General features: G+C 36.9%; 1 protein-coding gene across 2 annotated transcripts; it reads right to left on the bottom strand.

Moving 5' to 3' along the window:
* Nucleotides 1-435: 435 nt before the first annotated feature.
* parvg (parvin, gamma) lies at nt 436-12,745 on the bottom strand. 2 transcript variants are annotated; one of them, XM_062421461.1, is made up of 14 exons: nt 12,531-12,745; nt 12,336-12,386; nt 11,687-11,799; nt 10,214-10,278; nt 9,477-9,579; nt 9,130-9,270; nt 7,713-7,828; nt 7,564-7,619; nt 7,443-7,477; nt 7,271-7,332; nt 6,218-6,286; nt 6,013-6,114; nt 4,349-4,421; nt 436-2,044 (listed from the first exon to the last, which is right to left on the bottom strand). In XM_062421461.1, the coding sequence occupies exons 3-14, from the start codon at nt 11,748-11,750 to the stop codon at nt 1,926-1,928; spliced, it is 1,005 nt and encodes a 334-aa protein (XP_062277445.1). In that variant the 5' UTR covers nt 11,751-11,799; nt 12,336-12,386; nt 12,531-12,745; the 3' UTR covers nt 436-1,925. The 2 variants fall into 2 exon arrangements, with proteins under 2 accessions (XP_062277445.1, XP_062277444.1); XM_062421460.1 differs by lacking the exon at nt 12,336-12,386.
* Between the last annotated feature and the right edge of the window lie 1,735 nt (nt 12,746-14,480).

The following is a 14,480-nucleotide window of genomic DNA, read 5'->3' as shown; positions in this document are numbered from 1 at the left end:
TGTGCATATACCAAGATGATTTTGGTGTGCAGCCTTCCTCATTATTCAGAAAAAATGTACATCATTACGTGCTGTGCTTGTGTTTGATTTGTGCAGCACGCTGAAACCACCTCTTGTATGTTCACAGTATTAACTCAGTGAGTACATAAATAAGTAATAAGTACGAATACATGTGAATTTTGTTCCCTCACATTTTGTATTTTTATTATTTGAATTTTATTCTTTTCTTTTTTTTAATCTTATCCTTTTTCTTAACGATAGACTCTTTAAAAAACCTTAGAAGCACACCATATTGCAATCACTCCATATATGTGTATCTGATAAATAGCTTACATCTTTGAATCCTTGAATCCAAGCAGCTAAATGATGACAAGCTATATTGATTCTATTAGAAATTTCAATCATGTCAGCACAAACAGCCCACCACAGTAAAGACAGTCAGGACTAGGTTTTAACCATTTATTTTAATATTCCATTTTGGCTCTGCTCATAAGATTCTCTGAAATATATCGAAGCAAGCTTGATGCAGACTGTCCCTGAGCACAAACTACCCCCATATTTACAGAACCTTGCTTACATACAACTAAATGTGAATATAGGAAGAGGCTGGAGGTGGAGGAAGTTATACTACAAACAAGCATCGAGGATGCCAAGTACTGTAGGCTTGAAAATGCATTTTATTGAAACTGCATGTTCCTCCAAGGTTTTTGCACAGGTCCACAGTGGTTTTTGCCTTTCATAAAATAATCTGTAATTGAATTTTCTGCAAGCGGATCTAGTTTACAATCACTTAGGACGAAGAGTTCAAGGGCAGTAAATTGGAATCTCGTGCAGTAAATAATCCTGGATGAGGAGAACCCATTTGTATTTTTTTGATGCAAACGAATAAATTGGCTGCCCTGAATGTCAACAAACACTGCAAGCAAACTGGAGGGAATAACAAGTGTAACTGTTACTGTGTAGTGCTTTAGCTTTAAGACAAAACTAAAGAAACACACTATGCAATTTTCTATTATACAAACTGTAACAACAAGAGTAAACAGAAGCAGGGGTAAGATGATAATTTAACACTAAGAAACAATTAAGTTGCTGAATACAATGACTGTCAACTAACAAATAACTAACTGTTTGCATACATTTATTTTAAACAAAGCAATTGCACTTCATGTGTAACGTTGCAACACTGAGGACAATTATGTGAATTTTTCTAGTTCTACACTACTTTTTAATTGAACACAATTTGCAAAAAATGCTTTGATAGTACCACAGCTATTTTCTGTCGCTCATTCTCTGTGTTTCCCTCCATCGATGCACCACATCTACATTTGTGTGACATTGAGTTGTCAACAATTCAGTGGCAAAGAAAACAATTCCACATTTTTTTTGAGAAATTACAATTGCAGAGGAGGTCACAGACTGTCATGAGGAACACATGAAGGAGGCAGAGAAGGAGATACACATTGTTTAGTGAGAAGGAAGTCAAGGACAGTTGTGCTATGGTAAAAATATAAAGTACCATTTTGTAGCTGTGTCTGGCAGAAATGATGCATAGTGAGACAAAATAGAGGAAAAAAAACTTTAAATACAAGGAAATAATAGGGTACCGTGACATCCACACCAGGTTTATTTGACTGAAAGTGAGTCTAAAAAGATAAAAACATAAAAGAGCATATTATCTGTGCTAACCTTTAACATTTCATTACCTTTGTACTGTCTACAATGTCATTAGATAATAGCTTCAACAATTACTTTTAAATACATTTTAAAAAAATGTTGCTTTTCAGTGAGCAGTTAAAGCTATTGAATCATATTTTCTTTAATGCCACTTCAGTCAACATTTAATTAGATATACAGCATTTGCGAAGGTTTAGAGACAAAGAGCATCAGAGGCTGGCCAAATACTCCAGTTATCTTCAGCTTTACTTTTATTTCCTGTTGCTGATCTCCTCTTCTTGTGTCTGTCCTCTCTCCCCTCTCCCTTTGTGCTTCTTGAACAAGGAGTACAGGATCTTAAAGGTGGCAGTGATGTCCTGAGAGACAATATCTGTCACAAGAGCCACAGAAGATATTTACAGCTTATTTATATTGCACCATCAGCATCGGCAAGCCACTGGAGCAGTGACAATATGAAGATGCTTTTACCAACATTAGCTAATAACTATTCTCACAATCCATCCTAACAGGTCATAGATCAGGAGGACAAAACAAAACAAACACATTAGACGGAAATGTAATCAATATGTCCTTGGTGAGATGGGATCCCTCTCTGTTGTGAGATGCACTTACTGAATGAACGTGACATAAAGATCAACTCAACCACTAGCTAACGTCATTAATTCATGCAAGCGCGTTCTAGTTTTAGACCCTGAGTGCTGCGATTCCTCATTCCATCACAGCAATTATGCTGGTAATTAAAGAGACACTAAAAATGAATTAAATTAGCCACTTGCTCATGGCTCAGATTAATTAAACTGGTCCTTACATTAACACTTATCATGTTGAGGATTTACTTTACAATTACAGGCTATATGGCTGGCAGGCAATATTATGGGGAGGTTTTAGTGATTGTGAAAGGGAGATTCAAGTTCAGACGCAGAGGAACTTGTCAATAATGGATTTGCTGAGAAGGGGAGTAGATCCATTCCCTATTGATTAATGCACACACTTGGACAAGTCAAGTGTGTGTAACTCACTCAACCACTCTGTTTCGCTCTTCTTTTCCCAGAGTGATTTACTCTAAGTGTTTCACTTCACAATTATTCACGAAGTAATTTGGTTCAAAGTTGTTGCATTTGAAACAGGAAAACTCATTACCTAAGCTATTGGCAGCACATTACAATTGCAGTATGTATTATTAATATTTCTCTTTATTATAACTACAGGGTCTTGCTCAGACCATGAAAAACAATTCACAAATGGACTGAGGTGTCATCAAATGTATTTCTATCCACAACAAAAGGGAGTATAAATGGACACACATGCAAGTATTAGACCTCTCTGTAACTTAGCAATTCTACACTAAATTTAAACTGCATACGCTATATATTATGTTAAACTATGGACCTGCTGGCTTGTCATGTAACTGCAACTCACTGGTTTGATTCTGAGTAAAGAACATTTGCTGCATGCCATCTCCCTCTTCTCTCGTTCCCTGCCTCTATACTGTATCTACTATCTAATAAATGCAAACATCTCAAACATTATCTTTAAAATATTTTGGTTATCAGGTCAAGGTAATCAAGTGATTACATGTTGTAAAATTATGTATGTGAGTACAAATTATGTTAAATCCACAAATATCTTCCACAGTGAAAAGTATGTATTAGGCCTGAACTCTCTTCTTATATCTGCAGTCTTTTGCTGTTGGTTTTGTTTAAACCATTTGTTCCTTTCAAACCATAACTGACAGTGAAGTACCTATATAGTGTCAAAAATGTTATCCTTATTCAAAGTTTTATGCAAAACAGACCTTTGATTCACCTAATGTACAGCTAGTATCTCAAAAACCTTTGCTAATCTTATTCAACCAAGGAGAAAGCAGAATTTCCATAAACTTACTGTGCATGGAATGAAAACAGGAAAATAGGATAATAATGAAATGATCATATGTTTGTGTGATAATTTGGATGAATGCTCACTATCATGTGTGTTTAATCAACAAATCATGAATTTTAATGATTTTATGGTTGAAAGTCAAACACTAGATTTCACAATGACTTTTTTACAGTGCACAGATACAATCAGTATATATCCTGGAGGCGGCTGATAACTATGTGGTGTACAGTACTGCTCATGAATACAGATATCCTCCACAACACACATGCACACATAAACACTGTAGATATAGCCATAGTGGTGAGGTTAATCCCTGTCTATCAGCAGGTACCAGAGTGACATCGTCCCCTTGAGACTGTCTCTCTCGCAGCTCCTCTCTAAATGAATGATGATGACCTCGGACTGAGCCAATCATCCGCAGTGATACTCATCGAGACACAAGTCATTCTCATTCATATTCAGCAGCAATTCCATCTTTCCCTCCAAAACACTGTCAGACCCACACTCCACCGAGCAGTGGAGATTAACTCAAACTACCGGAGCGAACCCCTTCGCCTGACACACAAACAGATTTTAGCGTATTCCTGTCATCCAGACAAATGCTCCTGATAGAGGATATCATCTCAGTTTGACATTGCTGTCTTGATGATCTAAACTGTTTTTCCTGTTACAATCACTTCAAACACAGGCCTTCTGTTTTGGTTTTTTTCTTCCTCTGTGTCTGGCATTTTAATTAAGTAAATCTGCTGTCAAAAGTCAGACTGTGTATTGTGAACAGTGTGAATTTTCTCACCTTGTGGGTCAACACTGGACAACAGCACGCCTATATCATTAAGAAGGTCCAAGGCCAGGGTCACATTATGAAGCTAGAGGACAAAGAAATGAAAATGGCAAATGCAAAATCAGTCAATATAACATATTTAATATAATATAATTATATAATATAACATATATAATGACATATTAATCTACTTTTGAAATTGCTACTTTTGAATTTAACACATTTCCAGTACAGTAATGGCTAAATATGTGTGTTGACACCTTACATATATCTTATACTGTACGTGATTTATTATACTGGAAAGTTAATAGTGCAAATAAAGTTAAACAACTAGAAGAAAATAACTGTCTACAACACTCACACCAGATCTGCTTGAATAGCCTAATATGATTCTTGTTTCTAGTGAAGTTTTGTTTGTTTCAGGAATTTTCTCAAGACATTTAAACCAAGACAATAAAAGTTAAATCATGGCAAGAGTATCAAGCATCTGACAGTTACACGAAAAAGAAAAAAAAGAAAAGACAGGTGTTATTATTCACCAAGGCTCGAGAAGTTGTGAAGCAATTGTTCAACATTTTGGGAAATACTCATATTTGCTTTCTTGCTGAGTGTTAGACAAGAAACTGAGTAGAAAGTATATTTTTCACAACCCTTCCTTTATAGACATGACATAAAATATTCATTCATTTGTCAATATATCACAAGTTCAGTAATACCATATGGCTGACAGATTGTGAAAAAGAGGAAAAATGACTAAATGTACACACATCAGAACTAATCAAGTGTTTTATGCTGTAGCCTACTAATAGTATACATAAAATACATTTTTACCACTGATGACATCTTTGTACTCATTCACTTATACATTTTAACATTTTTAAATAATAGATAAACCAAATCAATGCATCTAATGTGCATTTGTGTCAGGTTTCAATGGTATGAGAAGTGACAGATCTAAAATATTTGGATATAAAGTGGTCAGAAATTGAGTAACATCTGTTTTGTGGCATCACACAGGTGTTATAAGTACATTATAATCTTATCATAGCTGTGTGGGACATAATGTATTAGGATCAAGCATATGCACATAATGTTTTTATCACCAGGAGCTTTTCTGCCTTTAGGGGATCAAAAAGTCTTCCATTGATTGTCACTGTTTCTTTAAACAGTAATAAGTTTAAGTGGTAAGTAATTCATGAACTCATCATATCTTTGATAACAGAATCATAACTTTTTCATAGACTCATCCTATTGCTTCAAGTAAAGTGAGATCAAAGATATCATTATAAGTGAGGCATGACACAGCAGTAATTATGCATCTACTTTTATTATGGGAATTGTAAAATATTAATTATGTGATATCATATATTGTAATAGGCAAGATTTTGGATCAGGTTTCAGTGTTAATGTTCATTATCCACTGTGCTCATGTGGGAAATTAGATTAGCTCAAATTAGAAATGAAAAAAAAAAAGTATTGTGAACTTGTGAATTAGTATAATGGAGTCTGTGCATATCTTAACTGTTTCTCTTTTCAGCAGTTGACTTTTAAACACATTCATCTTAAATCATCCGTGAGGTTCGACAGATAGGATGATTACTGTAACAATAAAATAAAGTGGCGTGTTTGTCTCTGTGAAGATACATTCCCTTTACTAATGTGTCAGGAATCCATACCATCTCAGATTGATTGACAGGGGTCAGGTAGAAGTCACAAAGTGGAACGAAGAAGCCTTCCAGCTGTCCAATCAGCAGCAGCAGAATCACACCATCGGCAAACTGGACAGAGAGGACAAGAAGGTGATATAATCTCAGGGGAAGTAATCAATGAGTGTTTTTTTTTAAACAGAAACTCCTGAATATGCTCCATGTTGCTGTATACCTGGCTGTCCATATCAGTCACCTGCAGACCCAGAGTCGACATTTGCTGGTTGACAAAATGTACAATGGCCTGAAAATGCAACGTTTGGAGGTTAGGCAGTGATAAGTAAAGGCTGGGATTATCTATCTGACATTATTAGGTATTAAACATGTTTCATTCTTCATCAAATCCCAACGAATGCTTTAGTTTTGTTACAGTCTGAATGGTTATAAAGTCTGCATGTTAGAGCCCTAATGTGTTGAGACACTGGTTACTTAAAGGATGGATATTTTTTACTCAGAACAAAGTGCAACTAGAAAACACGAGGGAATGACAGAAAACTTGAAACTGAGTCTGAATTGGTGGAAAAACCTTTTAATTATATCAATAGTATATTATATCAAGAGTGTGTATATGGACATCTATGTACTATATATACTATATGTATTTGTATCATTATCTTGTAATATAGGGCGGGATTGAAATTAGAGCTTAAACAGTTTGTTGATTAATCGATTGACAGAAAATGATTCTGCAGTTATTTTGATCATCAATCAATCGTTAAAATTCACTTTCAAGAGTTCAGTTGTTCAGTTCAGTTGTGCAGATTTGCTGCTTTTTAATGTCTTATGTGATCATAACAGGAATATCTTTGGGTTTTGAACTGTTTGTCTTGCAAAAATCTGAAGATGTCACCTGCAGCTGTTTCCTAATATTTTATACACTAAATGATGAACTAATCAATCTAAAAATACTATAATAAACTGACAAGACAACTGACTGAATTATTGAAAGACAATAATTGTTGCAGTCCGATATTAAATTAATCATTTAGACTTAAACTTAAACTTGATTAAACTTGATAGTTTCCCAATCACACAAAATACTAAAAAAGCATTCCTTGTATATCTGAACCATAAACTTTGTACAGTATTAATCATTCTTATAGTGTAGATACCCCCCTGAGGCTATATACAAGGATGCTAATGTATTTTCTGTCATAACACTTCCTCTCTCATTACATGTGGAGACGAGAGAACAACCTCTGCACTGCTCCTCCTACACTTGCTATACCTTCTTCACCGTGTTGACCTTGTGAGCCTCGAGCTTCAGCAGTTTCTCGATGGGATCTTCCCCTGGGTGATCAGACAGACAGAAAAGTGCATTAAGTCATTGGTGGCTGTAATGGTGTTTGGATGACATTCAGAATGTCAGAGCGACTCAACCTCTGACCACTCATACTCACCTTCAGTATTGCTGTGGGAGTCTGAGCCCGCGTTACTGTTGAAAAAGCCAAAAAAAATGAGGTGAACTCTGAGTTGTTTTTTTCACATCCAAAGACTCAAACTGGAAAGAAATCTACTAACCTTTCCTCTGTCAGCACTTCTGTCTGTTCTTCTGATTTCATTCCGTCTTTGGTGACCTGGATGTAAATTGAGGTGAACCAAAATTGAGCAACAATCCCACAAATTGCGTTTGAGACAGAATTATGACTCAGGCTTAAGCTGAAACTCACTTCCACAATCACAACTTTAACCTTCACGCCTGCCGGCAAATCCAGTCCAGGCTCGAAACATCTCACCATGGCAACCAGCAGATGAATAGTGGCCAGAAGGTCTTTGTTGTGGATGACTGACAGACAAATAGGAGAGAGCAGAACGCAGACAATCAACTCGCATGGATATGGAAGAACTCTCCGATTAGAGTGGAAGCAAAGAAAGGCCTTAACGATTTGAATCTTATAAGAAAACGTACATCTAACTGAGAAATGTAATTACTACTGAATACTTGAAGTTATATTGTCTAAGACCTCTATTAGTATTTATTGAATTCAATTCAATACCACTTAGTTTATCTCTACATGGGCAATTGTATGCAGCAGCTCCCCATCCAGATCAACAGATATATAGATATTTTATATGAAAGAAGGAAAAATAATGATAATCACAAAGCTAAAAAGATCAAAGGCTATCAAAGTCTATAAGGTTATTTTATATATGTATTCCCCTATGAGGAATTAAGAGGTCGGACAGCAAATGGGTAAAAGGGACTAAAGCCACAACTCGTTTTACAGGTACATGGTCAGCATTTTTTCAGCAATGACCATTTAATTTATCTACAATCTTACCTCTCTGTATATTAGTTGTCTGTATTAGTGGCTGAATCTGCCATTCCCATATTGAATTCAAATTGCCTCAATATGCATGTGGTATTGACCTGAAATGGTGCATGCAGGTAATCCAGATGTTGTACTTTTTATAATTTCCTCATTGATGTTAGCCTCACTGTTTACTCTCCTAACATCATATCAATGCTAAGTTGTATTAAGTTGCTGTTAATTCAAACCCAACATTTCCTACGGCTGCTGCTTTACTGTAATGGCATCTAAATTGTTTTGGATCTACCATTTTTGATCTAAAAATTCCAGTCAAGCTACATTTCTATACCAAGGATTAGCGATCAAACCTGAATGGAATTAAATCTCTATTTTTTATTCTGTTAGTCATATGAAAAAAAGTTATTTTGTGTGGGTAATCCTGGATACTTATACTAATTGCATTTGTCAACTTGAACTTTTTTTTAGTTTAAATTACCTCAGGGAAATTTCAAATAGGGAACTTTAAACTACACATATTAAGAGAGACAGTTTTCAAAGTGACAATGAGGCATGCTTAAAGAATATAAATTATTATTGGCCTTTCTTTGCTTCCATAACCCAGAGCCAATAAATAATCCACTGACAGGTGATTATAACAAAACCCTCGTAATGTCAGCAGATTTTATCTCCTCCAAAATCCCTCATAGTTGGTGTAAGCTAACATGGCACCCATGAGCCAGGATCAAATCCTGTTGTAATCCAAAATCGGTGCCAGGACAGAACATTTGTTCACTTGTTGCTTCGTTGTTGAAGCCCAGTCAGCTGCGTGACTCACGCTTGACGTTCCACTTGATCTGACTGTTCTGCAGGCCCAGTCTCTTGTCCAACACTGGCAGGATTATTTCCAGTTTGCGGATCTGAGCCTTGGTGGTCACTGCTATTTCCTCCACAGTCAATTGCATGTCGGCCAACCTGGCTGTAGAAATAAGGAAATAATCATTTGTAAGGTCAAAGTTTCACTATCAATGACTGTGCTCTTAATATTAGACTTGATGAATTTTTTAAGAACATTTACATTTTCACTACTAGGCATATCTGAATACAAATTAAGTAGGAAACATGTCACTGAAAAATAAAATACTAGGGATGGTAGTACAATCATAGAAATGTGTATTATCTCACTCAGCAGGTGATGAAGCACCAGCCCATCGAACAGATCCTCTTCCAGACTCTGCACCACTATGTGCTCTGTTTTCAGAGTGCGATTGATCCAATTAACCAAGGTCTACCAAGACACAATTCATCACACAGTGAGATACATCAAACACTTTCATCTTCTTGCATACATTTTGCTGTTGTCGCTATGGCAGATGAATAGCAGTGTGAAACCCAGTTTATTTTTCAATTCTCTTAATCAACTCTCGGAGATAATAGGACCGTAAAGTTGGTGGAAAATGATGACAAATACAAAGTACTCGCCCTGAAAAATGACTGACATTTCATTGTTTTTCTTCCACACTCCACACATAAAACAGATCAGGCTTATCAAGTTATTCATTCATTGCCACTTGCGCTGCCATCGTCTCTCGTCAAAAAGTGTGCAGACTCAGTCAGCTCCTCGCTCCTCTCTGATCTGTCTCCCATAACCTCTGATAATTATGTTCATTAAAATTTCACCGATCCTTCCACTTCTCTCCCTGCGTCAGATATTATTCATGCTCTTCACTGCATACATACTGTACATGCAGGATGTGAAATGTATTTCCTGTGTAGCATTTATCTCCAGCCCACTCAAGACACAGGGGAACTTTGGATCTGTGATAGTCTAGAACAGGCTTTGATGTTTCCCTAAATGTGGAATGGAGGACAGGGACTCAGACAAGGTATAACATATAGATATGGGGGAATGAATCTCTTACCTGCTTCAACTTTTCTAGCACGGGATCTTTTAAAGATGTTGGCTGAATGACCTTCGGTTTATCTCCTGGGAGAAGACACATAGGTTACATTTGTTAATTTGTTGTCATTTATTTTTTACACAATGTTTTACTGTATTTTAATTTCATGATCAACAGCCTTCATATTATTTATTTGTTTTATTGATTACAAGGCCTTACTTGTGTGTTTGCTCTTCAGCTACATTATATGTATTGTACATATTTGTAATTCCAAGCTGTCAGTTGATTAGCAGAGCCTTGAATTTTAATGATTTTTCGTCTGATCCATTACACCAAACATGAAGTCTGTTTTATTATCTTGATCAATCTTACATTCATACATACACTATAATTGACCAGCTGTGCGGAGGTGAGGAAACAAGTCATAGTTTTAACTTCTCTTTCAAATTCTATTTATTCATTCTTTACACAACTATTTTTGTCATTTTTCACAAGCACAAGAAAGGTCAACACTGTGAAGGCCTTTCAGGAGAGCCAGTCTGAAAATGTGCACCTTTACCACTGTATTTAAACACTGTATTTAAACAGTATTTCCTCTTCCATACTCTCTATGACGGTCGGCTTTTTACTCCACTGTCAAGTGTAGCATGTTCAGATCAACTATAAAAGCATTTGATTTCTGACGAGGTAATACAAGATGGCATACAAACTACTTCTTTTGGAGAATAACCCAACCCTCAATCTGCATTAATACTTTTTTTTTTGCCAATCGGGGTAAGATGAATAAGTGGTGAACTTAACACAGACATATTATCATCTAACAAAATGGTATTGTAAACATAGCAAACAGTTGCCTAAATACACATTCAGCAGACAAAGCAACATCATAATTTAATTCTGTAGTAACAGTGTCTGGATATATTTCTCTGTGGGTTCACCACTATGAGCGTTCCCTCTCACATTGCATTGTGATGACAATGTGTAATATTTTTATGTTAACATAAAAATGGTGATATAAGCAACTTTATGTACTGTAAGTACAGATTAACTTGAAATGCCTGCATTGTAGTATAGCACAAAGATAATGCTTGAGAATAATTTGACAAAAATCAGTGATGCAGAGATTATGTTCATTATAATGAATTACACTACTCAAGCTAGTTTCAAGAGTCTTCTGATAGATTTTCACATTGTGCAGAAATCAATGGAAACAAATGACTGCTTGAAAAGTAGAGAAAGATACTTTAAAATTTCTAAAATCCAGCTGGCTTCTTTTCAAGGACATTTTTTCAAGTGGGTCTTCTTTGAAAGTTACAGTCTTTATACCACCAAATCCCCTCTTTGTCCTAGTATGGATAAGAATGATTAAGGTTAGGAACTCTTTTACTGCACAAGTGTTATTTTAAGATAGACTTGAAAACATGTGAAGCTATCCTGTAAATGTACGATACATTTTACTGGTGGATAACAGCAGCTTACTGAATACACACATACCTTGGAAGAATTCAGTGTTCACAGTGTCTTCCTCTTTGGGATTCTCGACAACATCAGCCTCCATATTTCCTCCTCGAGGTGATAGTCACTAGTACTGGCCTGCTGTCAAAAACCTGTAAAAATATCAACTATGCACTAAGTAAAGACAGCCTTTCTTGGCCAAGACGTTTTGCAGAGACTTACTATTTTGAAAAGCTCTCTCCCTTTTGCTTTAACAGGAGCTCAGTAAGTGTGCTTGACCACAGTGCTTAGCTTTTGACTGCTGCAGAAGAGTTGTTGTTTATGTTTTTGCTTATGGTCTTGTACAAATATTCAATCTCAAAACTTCAGCTTTCCAGGTATGAGCATAAAAGGCTGAACTCAACTATAAAGCATTTCTGGAATATACACTATAGGTTAGAAGGACTATTAGAAGTTTTTTAAACACACAGATGAGCACAAAACCCCACTGAACTGGTCAAAAACTTGTCAGACTGAAAAAGGAAGCTGTTTTGCTTCGTCACTTCTGTTTTTTAGGGGCACATTCAGCATTCAACACATCAAGTACCACAGATCCCAAAAAGATTTTGCAGAGCTGTCACCTCTCCCTCTGAACATTTTAAATCATATGGTCTGAGACAAAGCACAGAAAACACATAAAATAACACACCCTGACATAACAGATGTGGCCTGGAGCGTGTCAATCTGTTGTTTCCTGGATCTGCAGAGGAGAAGAGCCTCGGTGAGCAACTTTTCACTCTCCCCCTTGTGTGTTTTATGCTCGTGTGGCTTCCTTTTCCTGAGGTTGACAGTAACTTTTAAACAAGGTCATAAACAAAAAGCCATTTTGAATAAGCTTCAGTACCTTCAGCACTCCAAGCGTGGCTCGACAGAATCGGGTGACCTCTGCTGAATTGAGTTCCTTAAATGATGTCAACTCCAGAAACTGTCAAAACAGCGATATAAGTGGAGGGTGGCACTCAATCTGAATACAGGCTCTTGTGAATTCTTGCTACAGAAAAGGTCTGACTCCACTCAATTTCAATCTCTTCCTTTAAAAGAAAATAACATGCGTCGAAAGGGAAGATAAGTAGAAACGAGAGGATGTGACAGAGACGAAGGTAGCACTTCCTCTTTGTGATACCGGCTTTGCTGCTTCTTCTTTTTTCTTTTTTTTTTATCAGACACAGCCAAGCGTTTTCTGATAAGGGCGTTTATGTTCTGTGTCACGAACGACATTTCAGACTTAATAATAAATATGTGTCGAGGGAAGGTAAATAGGGAACGTTCTTGCGTACAATAAAGTGTTTGGAAAACCACACTTCAGGAGGGCCGAGAGAAACGTGACACTCAGAGGTCTGAACCACTCAGACTGGACTCACACATCTCCATCTGTGACCGGCTTGGTCAATTTGCTTTCATCTGTTCTTGAGCCTCCAATAAACACACACACACACACACACACACACACACACACACACACACACACACACACACACACACACACACACACACACACACACACACACACACACACACACACACACACACACACACACACACACACACAAAAGAGTGAGAAAGAAAGAAACACTGAAAGAAAGACAGACCGACAAAAAAGAAAAGAGAGAAACAACAAAACAAGCTCTGTATGTGCACCAGCTTTGTTGAAGAAAAGAAAAATGACCACCCATCAGCCAGACGAAGGGACAGTTTGGGGGATATGGAAGGTTACCATAGCAACAAAGGAACGAGGCAAGAAAATAAAGACCTAAAATAAACCCATAAGTCCTTTAGCTGAACCCAAATTGCAGAAATTGGTTGTTCCAAATCCAATCTTGCTCAAAAGCCAAGGCAAATCTAACTAGTAAGAGATAAAATGAAATTCTCATTCTGTTTGATTCCAGGCATTTATTTCCTGACAGGAGCGAGGCATCCAGTGCAAGCGCAGTCTAGATTGACTCATCCACTCTCAATAATTCAGCCGGGCTCTAAAATGCATGAGCAGTCGTGCACTGTACATCTTAGCAGGTCTCCAGGTGGCACCGTGGGGCCAGCGCTGCTTCAGGAGAGCAGTGAGAGGTCCAGGGCTCCTCAGGGACTCGTCTGAAAGGCCGGTCAATAAGAATACACTCTGACTGAGGCTCTCCCAACAGCATGCTGCACTTAAGGCAGGAGGCAACAGCATCAGCTTTTAAATATGGCTTGTCTTTTGGTGTGCATAGTTCAGAGTAAACAAGAACCATTCACAGGTATTTCGGCTGTCAGAAACACGATTATATAAAGCTATAGTAAGAATATACAAAGCATTTTCAGATAATATGTAATAAACAGCATTTTCAAGTTTTTTAAAGGATTAGTTTGACACTTTGGGAAATACGCTTATTTGCTTTCTTGTCAAGAAAGATCAGCACTATTGTATCAGTCCAGCAATTATGAAGCTAAAAATAGTTAGCTTTGCTTAAAGACTAGAAACAGGAGCAACAAGAGCTCTGACCTACAAAGATGAAATGATAGATAGCTATTTAAAATTGAGATAAGACCAGGTTTTTGATGTTTTTTACTGTAGGCTACCAAAAATGCTTGGGAAAACAGCTTTTTAAAATTGCATACACCTAAAAACAAAACTATGATACTGTTGAAACCACCGTCATACTTGACTACACTCAAAAGAGACAGAGAGAAACTAGCTAATGAAAGAGTGCTAACATTATATGATCTAAGAGCTAGCTGGTGAGATAGCAGGTGTAGAAGCTAAGCGCAGCTGTAATGTTAGCTATCTCACCACCTAGCTCTACTTCTAACAAAACAAAAA

This window comes from Scomber scombrus, chromosome 6 (genome assembly GCF_963691925.1).
Source record: "Scomber scombrus chromosome 6, fScoSco1.1, whole genome shotgun sequence".
In the NCBI taxonomy this organism is placed as follows: Eukaryota; Metazoa; Chordata; class Actinopteri; order Scombriformes; family Scombridae; genus Scomber; species Scomber scombrus.
The sequence above is the reverse complement of the archived record's forward strand: the minus strand, read 5'-3'. Positions and strand labels throughout refer to the sequence as shown.

What these genes read in the sequence shown, in the direction of transcription:
- parvg (XM_062421461.1), bottom strand. Translation starts at nt 11,750, where the DNA reads ATGGAGGCTGATGTTGTCGAGAATCCCAAAGAGGAAGACACTGTGAAC. An exon ending in CTCCCACAGCAATACTGAAG is followed by an intron (nt 7,333 to 7,442) that starts GTGAGTATGAGT and finishes CTGATCACCCAG; the next exon opens with GGGAAGATCCCATCGAGAAA. An exon ending in AGGTCAACACGGTGAAGAAG is followed by an intron (nt 6,287 to 7,270) that starts GTATAGCAAGTG and finishes TTGCATTTTCAG; the next exon opens with GCCATTGTACATTTTGTCAA.